This window comes from Macadamia integrifolia, chromosome 2 (assembly GCF_013358625.1).
Source record: "Macadamia integrifolia cultivar HAES 741 chromosome 2, SCU_Mint_v3, whole genome shotgun sequence".
In the NCBI taxonomy this organism is placed as follows: Eukaryota; Viridiplantae; Streptophyta; class Magnoliopsida; order Proteales; family Proteaceae; genus Macadamia; species Macadamia integrifolia.
The window spans coordinates 4,830,700-4,841,645 of NC_056558.1; the positions used below are offsets into that span (position 1 = coordinate 4,830,700).

The 10,946-nt window shown below is 37.1% G+C and overlaps 2 protein-coding genes across 2 annotated transcripts in view; both read right to left on the minus strand.

The window, feature by feature from the left end:
• Positions 1–2,020, minus strand: part of LOC122072089 (adenylate kinase 4) — a 6,639-nt gene extending 4,619 nt beyond the window's left edge. Inside the window, exon 1 of the mRNA XM_042636635.1 lies at positions 1,807–2,020. Coding sequence (XP_042492569.1) covers positions 1,807–1,918 — 112 coding nt within the window. The 5' untranslated portion in view covers positions 1,919–2,020. The remainder of the gene's footprint in view (positions 1–1,806) is intronic.
• Positions 2,021–3,716: 1,696 nt separating this feature from the next.
• On the minus strand, positions 3,717–9,479 carry LOC122094016 (probable aspartyl aminopeptidase). Its single transcript, XM_042664603.1, has 9 exons — positions 9,261–9,479; positions 8,947–9,082; positions 8,777–8,855; positions 8,405–8,607; positions 8,150–8,219; positions 7,664–7,762; positions 7,255–7,410; positions 5,585–5,761; positions 3,717–3,863 (listed from the first exon to the last, which is right to left on the minus strand). The coding sequence occupies exons 1-9, from the start codon at positions 9,349–9,351 to the stop codon at positions 3,717–3,719; spliced, it is 1,158 nt and encodes a 385-aa protein (XP_042520537.1). The 5' UTR covers positions 9,352–9,479.
• Between the last annotated feature and the right edge of the window lie 1,467 nt (positions 9,480–10,946).

The window sequence follows — 10,946 nt, forward strand, 5'->3', positions numbered from 1 at the left end:
AACAAAAAAAAAAAATCCCTGAGGGTTAATGGCAGTAAGCCCAGTTCACAATCAATGTGAACTTCATTGATAAAAGGACGGACCTAACGAGGAAATCCACTCCATTTTATTGTTAATCGGAAGGATCATATAGAATCACCAATTCAACATAAAACTATGGTACAAGGTACAAAATTTCTGAAATGCATGCATAGTGGAGAAAGCAGTAGTAGAAAGGTAAGTGGATTAATAGTTGGTCATCAAAAATAGCTAACAAATGCTATATTTAGTGATGATCCGCATTAAATCATTACCTTTCCAGTAGCTATATTTTTTAGGGACAGATTGACTATACGACTCACCTAGCTAAGAGGTATAGGTGAAACGTGACCTTCAATGTGGCAGCTTGGCAGCCCAGAGGGCCTCAATACATTTGTCATGTCAATCTATTTCACATAATAAACTTAAGCCCAATAACAGTTCACCACATGGAAAGATAAACCTCCCTTGTGGGAACCCCAACTAAAAACTCTTTTAACTTATCAATCATTATTTATTCAAGTAGTTCTCAATTGTCCCTATAATGAAAAATTGAGTTAACAGAAGAAATCAGAAATAGAAAATGTTTGTCATTAAGGCTTATATGACCATGGAGTAACTAAGGCCCAAGCTGACCTAGGAGACTAGACTTGTGGCATGACAAAAGGTCTAGCTGAAATTCTACCTAGATCAGAGACCCAGTGGTCCACAAATCAATGGTTCATTAAAAACTCTACACCAAAATTAGCAGCTCAGATGATAGTTAACTATATATGGTCTATGTGATACTTTACCAAGATCTTTGAAACTCTCATGCCATTTCTCTTAAACCACTCAAATAATATAGAATATATACATGTCTGAAACATTTGTCAAGGCTGCATATAATATGACAGTTGCAGTGGCGGGAACATCATGCACTGGGTACAGCTTTTTTTTTATATGCATGTCCAAAGCATTTGTTATGTCAGACCCAAAGACTTCCAGTCTGCGAGGGAGGAAAAACCAAGATGGGTTATTGCAATGTACCTAACACTACAGAAATGGACCCAAGATACTGAGAATGATACCTTTCTCTAAGCAGCAGCAAGAAAAGCCGCTTGTGATAGTTCTACTAAGAAAAATGTTGCCTATTGGCAACCAATTTCTTTGTTGCTTGGAATGGAGTATGGTCAAGGGGTGGGGGGGATTTAGTTGCTGGATACTATAATAAATAGGGTTGATTTGGGATGGGATGGGAAGGGAGGGGAGGGAGGGGAGGGCTATTACTTTCAGAGGCATAAGGAGTTCCGATATCTAAGAAATTTCGATAAAGCCAAAAAAGAAAATTCTTTATCATTTTTAATTGCAGGAAAAACTTTAATAAAAGAATAAATTTCAAATCGCCAAAGGGAAATCAGTATGTCCTACGGGATACGCAATTCCATAACATTCAGTCTTTTCCGATTCTCAGTAAATCAAATTAAAATTGAAAACCAGACTTGCACAAACACAAACAATAGCAACAAGAGTTCAGATGGAAAATAGAAAGAGCGGAAGCAAGCTCATCCAGCTAGCGTTCAAAACTAGATCCAACAGTAACAACACCCAAGAACATCAAAGAAACTAAAGCCATGGCAGATTTAAAGATTTAATACCATCAAGAGTAACAACCCAAAAGAAAGAACCCCAAACGCATCAAACAAACAACCTCCCACAACTAAATCGTCACCAATTTCAATATAACTTCCCGCATTGCATAATTTAAAACACCAAGGAAAGAACATAAGAAAGAAAAGGAAAATTTACCAACAAGGATGAGGCGTTTGTCTGGCTTAGTTGAACATTTCATGCGGCGAAGAACTTCCGTCATTAGATCTATAGAGGGTACATCCTCCAAATTTGCTGCGGAACTCGCCATAATTTATTTTTTCAATTTCTTCCTCTCCTCTTCTCTTCTCTATTCTCCTGTGAAGCAGTAAAGACCCTCAAGATTAAGAGCAATATAATACAAGAGACTGACGATTTAGAACAGCGACGGCGGGTCTTCCGATGCCTTATTTTATTTTATTTTTTTATTAAAACAAATTAAAAAAAGAAACCTTTTCCTGATTTTTTGTTAAATTACCATTATGTCCCTTCCCCTACTGGTTTCTATTCTCCATGGGCCACGCATGGCTCTACGGTCGATAAGAAAGTCCATGGAGACTCCATGGTCCATGCCGGCCTTTACCTCGCGAACCCTCCAACCCTATGATTTTGGTTATTTCTTAGATTAGTGGTTCCATTGAGATTTAATGCTTAGGGGCTATAAGTTTTTTCTATAAATCCTTATTACATTGTAGTAGGTTTGGTGGTAGATTATGTCGATAGTTGACATAATGCACATGAGTGGTATTGATTTACTTGTGGTGATTGTGAATCTTTTGCTAATAAAACCAATCAGCATTGATATCATCTATCTTCGGGTGATATTAAAACATATTGGCTGATATGCATACAATTGCAATACTTAGAACCGTATATTGATGCTCTCTATATCAATTTCTTGGAAACCTCTCCCTTAATTTATTCTGAAGACAGCTTTGTTGGCCTTTGTGGTAACAGTTGAAAAAGAATTGGAGTTGGGGCCATTCATGATTTTAGTTTACGGTACCTGTGTAGCATCGGTAAGTTCCAAAACCAATATCAATACCAATACTAATATCAACATGCATCAATTCATATCGAATGAATGTTTTTGCCGCCAAAGATATCGATACCAGCATGGATTTTGACCGTTTTACCCTATGTACATACCATATTATGCATCTGATACCGACCTGAAACCGATTCCCAAAACCCTGGATCCATTATTTCAGTATGAAGCATAAGCTGGGACAAACGTGGCAAAAGAACTAAAGTAAAGGGTATTTAGATAAATTCAATAATTTATTTCCACGGTGTACCGAACCCTAACAAACTCTTCGTCCTTTTCCTTGGCTGTCTTCGTAATGTCCGTCTTTTTATGGCTTTCTCCCCTCCCCTTCTTTACCCTTTTTTTATCTTTTTAAATAAAATTAAGCAGGCCGTTAAGGATCTTCAACTCTCACATGGCACATGCACGCCTTTTCAAACACCATCTGGAAAAGAGGAGAAAAAGTTTGCAGTTCCCAGTTCCCACCAATGAGAAGACCTGATCACCTACGCAAGCGAAGCCCTCATCTGTCTCATATTTTGTCATTAAGAGTGTATAAAAGGATATTTATGGAAACAAAAGACACATGTCAACATCCAACCGTAGGTAAAGAATACATATACGGATAGGTGACTCTGACTCCCCGGATGATTCACCCACCCATGAGGCCATGGCTAGCAACCAACAACCATCTACAGACACATCTTCACCAACTCCAACTACCCATTTCAGTCTCAACTCATCTTCCTGTGCTTTCAAGTCCACCAACTCTTTCAGCTCCTAACGCATCATTATCTGCCATTTGAAAGTGAAAAGGTGTGGTGACTGGTAAGGCTCCACCAACTACCCGTTTCAGTCTCAACTCATTCTCATGTGCATGTTAAGCACCAATTCCCCTTCTCTTTTTTTCCAAATAAGTTAATATAATCTATTCTTCATCCAGTTTCAGATGGTCTATCTAATCTGACTTTAAGAGGCAGTTGATGAGCAAGAAGATGTCATCTGTCCATTTAAAAAAACGAAAAAAACTATACCTAATAAGCTACAAAGATTTAGAAATATCAGATAAGAGAGTAAGCAATTCCCACAACCATGGATCTTCTTTGTAATCGGACACATTCGACAAACTGTTTTGAGTTGTCGATATTGCTCTGCTGACTCCCTGTTTGATGGCCCTGGCGCCTGTCTCCTGTGTTGATCATATCAGCTTATATGAACACAGTTTAAATAAGCTCTTACTGGGACCATATTCAATAAAGACTGAAAGCCAAGGATTAGAGGTCAGATAAGTTTAAATAAGCTCTTGCTGGGGAACTCCTTTAATTTACGAGAATCAATATGTCAAATACAAATATAAAATCACCTTCTTGATTGTTATTACAACTGATTATAGTACTATATGCAGAAACAGACAGGTTTTGAGGATTAATAGTACTAGAGCCCCCAAAGGTATGGTAGAGAGCTCAGAGTTAAATATCCACGCAAACTTTGGCATCAAGCTGAGAGAACTCCTGAAAATAAGCCTTGAAATGTTCATAAGAATACCTCACATCATCAACAGCACACATTTCTCTTATGCTGTGCATTGATAACTGGGGGCCCCAACATCAACTGTTCGGATTCCCACGCCACTTGCCAGTATGGGACCAATGGTTGAACCACAAGGCATGTCATTGCGGACTACAACCCCCCCCTCAAAAAAAAAGGAGGAATTTTTCAAAGAAGAATCAACTGCTATTATGACTGACTTCAGAGGAGAATTGGGAAGTTATGGAATTTGCAGAGAAAAAACAGATCACCAATTAGAAATTCTCTGCTGAAATAGCTTTCAAATATCCGATTAAGGGAGAGGGAGTTAGAGGGGAGTATCTTTCAAAGGGGCCACACAAACTTATATGTACCATCAATTCTAACAACCATGCTGTTGTTGTAAATACTCAGTAATCACATTTGATAAAGAGAACCTGAGCAAGAGATAATGGTAAGTTAAAAGGTTGTGAGGACCGAGGATGATAAAGAAAAAAGCGGAATTTTTTTTTTCATACATTAAAGGGCGGCCCATTGAGAGATCACACAAGCGGATGGGCATGCACATCTACTAATAAAAAATGGCAAGAAAACAGCTTTTGCTTAATCCTAGTCTGACGTCGCCCTATCTCTGATGAGCCCAAATCAGCCCCAACCTGTCATGGGATTTTAAAATTAACACTATAGCTGTTTATTACGCAAAACACAATCCTGACCCATGTTGTTGCAGGGCCGGTCTCAGAAAATATGCTTAATTTTATCTGAAACCCAACAAAATTACACGCGAAAATATTACTTACTTTATTCAAACGAGAATACAATTTCTAGATACATAATAATGGTAATAAGTACTACGTGAATATCTTTAATCTTTATATATATATATATATATATAATTTTACTTTTTCATTTTAATAAAATATACAAAATAAAAAAACAATTCCTGCTCTAACGTAGCTTACGATATAATGCATAAGAAAAAAGGACTGTGAAAAAAAAAAAAAAAAAAGAGGAGAAAAGAAGAAGGAACCTATCCACACCATCTGTCATTCATCATGCTCAAGTTTAATTCGATTTTCTTCACCACAAATGGTGAATAAGAGCATCAGAGCGATGAAAGGTGAGTTAAAGAAAAAAGAAATTTTCTGGAGCACTAAAGCATATAATCTGCTAAAAAAAGAAAATATTATAGCAGCAACTGTACATGCTACATTCTCTTATGCACAGTATTAGTGAATGAGTGCTATAGACCAAAACCAAGTTGGATCTTCAAAACAATACTAGATCCAAGAGATTATTGGTTTATAAACTAATGGTTACAATTACGAGGTCTGTTGTATTTCAAAAGTTCAAATCTAGAATGGATAAGAGAACTGTGCCTACCTTGGCATTTGCTAAGCTGAAAGAATTTGTGACCCTTGCCAGAGCATCCAACATGGCTGGAGATCCGGCTCCCTGTGCGGAAGAAGACCCCACTTCCTCGTGATCAAACAACGCCACCATTCTTATACCAGTCTCATCCTCAAGACTACTTTCAGACAATGTCGCATCGATCAATGCCTAAATTGGAATGCATATACTAATAAATGAGAATGAGCTCCACAATGATAAAACTGATAAAAAAAAATGTTTCTTTCCCCTTAAAAAATACATCCAGAAAGAAGAACAATGATAAGTTTAAGGAAAAGAGTAAACATTTCAGCATCTACCAGTAGTTCTGTAAAATTATCTCAGGTAAATTAATGAGATGTGTTTTTGAAACTGTAGATTGAGTACCATATATCTTGTCCAGTTCGACCCAAAAAAAAAAATCTTGTCCAGTTTATCAGTCAACAATGTTAATAACCTACATCCATCAGATGTACCACTCCAAATTAGCATCATTGGATTCATCAGAGCTTTCTCTTTATAAATCAATGATTAAGTAAGAGTTGTTAAATTAGTTCTTTTTCATAAAAGGCCTACTAAATTACAAATGACCCACCTTAGAAACTAGTACAAGAAACTACTTCCACATTAGACAAATTAAGAGAAAGGAAACTCCTAATTTCGGAACAAGCAGCAGCCAGAAGGAGATTCTCTCTTCCCCTTGGAAGGTAAAACTTTTTGTTGCAGAAAAGACATGATAAGAAACAGTCAACCTCCCAAGGAATTCCAGAGATCTGGAGGAAGTCCGACAAAAATAAATTTAGACCCAAGTCCAATGCAGAAGCTACATTAATTTCCTATGGATGGGTTATCATCTCTCTCAAGACTCAGGCGAATCTTGAGTGACTAAAATCAGCCTCCCAGATTCTTTTGACCGTACAGAGGACCATAGGTTTTTGCAAGGCCTATGATGTGCAAGTAACATATTAATATGGAAGTGATGACTCCATCATGATACGAGATACAAGCAGAACATACCATTTAAATTTTAATGCTGTATCATTTTCCTTAGCTTAAATAGCTTTCAATGCTCTAACAACTGCAATTATATTGACAACAATAATACGAGGATAATAAGAAGATGACTTGGAAAAGTACTGGAGCTTCTGGATGTGCTTCGCAGTTTCAGAGCCAATGTTTGATGTGTATTGATGATTATTATGCACTCATGCCTTATAATAATTTCAATTCCACATACAGTACACAGTATATGTGACCATTATTGAGTTCTGCTGCATGGTGTGCTTATGATAAATAGACTTTCATGTGCAATCAGGTACTTTAGCAATATCTTAAATTCTGCGGTGCTAACCAATATTTGCAGTATTTATAATGGATAAAAATCGGAAAACAGCCTCTCCGCGAAGCGGGGGTAAGGCTGCGTACGTTATGACCCTCCCCAGACCCCGTAGTGGCAGGATCCTCATGCACTGGGTACTCCCTTTTATAATGGATAAAATTCCAAAAACTTAAAACCAACTAATAGAAACTAAGTAATGAATTGAACAAGGTAGAAGCAATATAGATTATAAGGTTTAACTCGATGTATGATACAGATATAATAGACTATACAGGAATCCCTATCTCTCTCTTCATTTTTTGTGATGAGAAGCTAGAATTCTAACCTTTAAAGAGCAAAACGACATACAAAGGTTGTCAAGCCTTCCTGAAAAGATGAATTCTTTCATAGCACCAGCTGTAGTGCTTGGTTGAGTATCACACAATTGTAATTCAAAATCACATATTTCATCTGGTTCACATCCAGCCTGAGTAGCAAGCAGCTGGAACAAAGACAAAACAAATACAAAGAAAAAAGGTATCATTGAAATGCTCTACTAATTTCAGATTTAACCAAATAAACACCTATGCTAGTAGTAATATGGTTTTGTCCACATTCTCACTTTTTTATTTTTTTCTTTTTTGGATGATTTCCACATTCTTCACTTTTTGCCATCAACCTAATTATCTAAGTTCCTGAAACTATAACCATTCCCAGAAAAGGAAAAAAATAAATGCAAGCAAAATTTCATCAACCTCTAATAGAAGTGAATGATGCTTCTTGTTATCATTGTTCCTCTTTTGAACTCCATCTTCAACACCACCACTCTCAGCCACCACCTTATTGAGTTCAGCCTGCAAAATAAACATCACCAAATTGGGGCAAAATAAGTAATAACAAAAAATGCACCAACTGCATGCATGTTTCTATACCTTCCTCTTTGGTTTTTGAATTTTTTTAGCCAATAGCTATCTATGGTCCACATCACGAACACAAAAGCACCATGATTCAAAGTACAAAATCAGCTCTGTTCCCGTAACATATGCCTCATCATCTTTGAATAAGACAAGTCTTCTCATTACAACACTTAGTCCCTTTATTCATAAAAAGACCCCATTTTTTTTTCTCTAAGCCACATAAGGAGCAGGCTTAACACTTGGACTAATACAACGGGGGTTACAAATAAGGCTGCGGTCTAAAATATAGGCTTAACACAACTTAAATCATAGTTTCGAAATCACCTTAATTGATGTTGCCAATACTGGAACCAGATGACTTTGTGTGTTCACCTTAAATCCGTCATTAACACCTCTATTCAATGAGGACAAAACAAAAACATTCATCAGTGGTAATGGTACAGCCGAAAGCATAGAAAGGTATAGAAACAAACACAGGTCATAAGCCCCATGATCTATATCATATAATAACCAGAAAACAGAAACTTTAATATCATGAGATATGCAATCCAGTGGGGCAAAATCTATTTTCAAACAGACCTGTCTAAGTGAATCGCCAAAGTAGGAATCCTCATTATAGGCTCCTCTATCCTCACAAGTTGATGGCAGTAAGATGCAGAATCACCTTTTCCTTTCCTTATCATCAGCCTGCCTGCAATAGATAAGTCGCGATCAAACCACGTATGCCACAACCCACCTCCGTATGTCTGGACGCCAACCTCCAAACATCCTCCTTTAGTTACCTGAGATAATTCCACAAGGTTCCAAATTGGATTTCATAAAAAAAAAATGCTTAACTACACATTCCAGGTTGGCTTAATGCCATAATTCGGTAAGTTCCTTCACTAGCTGAAATCCCGAAAAGAGATTAATCCACAAAAAGAAATACCTGAAGAAAATAATAGAAATCACCTTTGTGACGGGCATGAGTTTCAGGCTTGGACTGTCAGTATGTGCACCAACAATATGAAACCCGTTTCCAGCAACATATCTAGCAAAGAATTCCGCAATTCCAGGGACAATGATTAAGAACAAAGTCAACAATACAATAAAATGATTGACGGAATGAATCTCATATTTACTTTTTCCCGATCGCGAAAGCAACAATGGTGGAGTAGTTCCTCGTGAAGTAGTATTTCTTCCCGACTAGTAGTTTCCATTCCTCTCTCTCGGAGATTTGCTCGAATCCTGCGTTCTTCAACCGCTTCTTCGCCTCGTCTGAGACAAGTGCAGACGTTAAGAAAACCCATAATCTACTGGGGGAAACCTAGGGTTCTGGAATTCCGTTTTTGGGCGGGGGGAAGGGGGAAGGACTAGCTCTGAAAATTTAAATGGCGACAGAGCAAGATATAGAAAGAGAGAGCTGAAGATAGAGATGAGTTCGAGAAGTGTTTACCAACTGCATGGAATGCTGTGGGAGAAGCGTTAAGAAAGTCGATAAGATCAGAAACAACAGAGCTTGCTTCGGGCTGTTCTCCTCTCGCCATTGATTCTTCTTTGACCTGCCTTTACTCGCTCCGCGTTGCAACCAAGCGAGCTACGAGTGATTAGCAGACTCCGCAGCGCATGCCTCTCTGCCCCCTATGCCCGCCTCTCCTGTCTGTTCCTAGATCTTAAATTGTTCGCTGGCGTGTACGTGAGACAAGTGCAAACGGAACAGCATGGGCCTGGGCTCATATTATTATTGAAGATCGCACCGAGAGAGCAAAAGACCGAACCGTTAAGTAAGGCCCGTTTGATAACGTTTCAAGAAACGCGTTTTGCCGTTTCTGTTTCCAGAAACAGTAGAAACGGAACAAAAAGCGTTTGATAAAACTGTTTTGTTTCACTTATTTTTATAAATATAAATATAAATTTTTACTTATTTATGGTTCAATAAACAACCCAGGAGAAATAAGTTCAACTTGTTTCGCCGTTTCTGGAAACGACTTGTGGCAATTCTTTCACTGGTTACCATCGACTTCTAAAAAAATTACTTATCAAACACCTTCAATTCCGTTTCTGTTTCTAAAAACGGAAATTTATGTTTATGTCGTTTCTTAAAACATAAACGGCAGAAACGTTATCAAACAGGGCCTTAATTGTACCGTATTCTGTCTTAGCATAAAGTATCAGTCTGGAAGTCATGAATTATAGAACGGCATAAGGAATTCTTAATGCTGTGTATAGTAATCATTTACGGTCCGTTTGATAACGTTTTTGTCATTTATGTTTGAAAAAACGGCAGAAACATAAATTTTCGTTTATAGAAAAAATAAATGGAGTTGAAAGTGTTTGATAAGTCAAGTTTCTGGAAGTCGATAGTAACCAACTAAATAATGGCCACGAGTCTCTTCCAAAAACGGTGAAACAAGTTCGCTTGAATCGTTTCTTGAACCATAAATAGGTAGAATTTTCAATTTATATTTTTTAAAACAAGTGAAACGAAACAGTTTTATCAAAATCTTTCTGTTCCGTTTATGTGAAACGGCAGAAACACGTTTCCTGAAACGTTATCAAACGGACCCTTCGTTTCATAAATGACATTTCATGTTAAAAACATAATTTTTAGTTTTTGTATCTAAATGCCATTTAAAAAAAAGATGATGATTGGTGAACCTGTTTCACGAACGATTGCCCTAATTGTTCACTTTTTTGTATTTGGAATAAAACTGAAATGATGGAACCTTACATTCCATCATTTTGTGTTTCTAGTCTCTTTTTGTAAAAAAAAAAAAAAAAAAAAAAATGAAAAACACAATTTGACACCAAACACTTATTCCATTTTTTTTTCTTTTTTTTGTTCTCATAGAACAAAAAAAAACATCAAAGACGTTTTTCTAAATGACTATCAAACAATACCTTACTCTGATGTCATAGGAAACTTTTTCATTTTTCTTTTCTCAGCAAGCAGCATAGGGAATGCATCAATGAGGTGTGGTAAAATGATATCGAATATCAAAGGACATCAATGTTATTTCATAAGAGGATGAGAGAAATCGACATAGAAAGTGCTAGTGTAACCTGCCCCAATGGTTTAAAGATCTCTTCCCAAACAAAATTTAGGGTGGAAGTTGCTTTTACCAGAGTGATGAACTCTAAC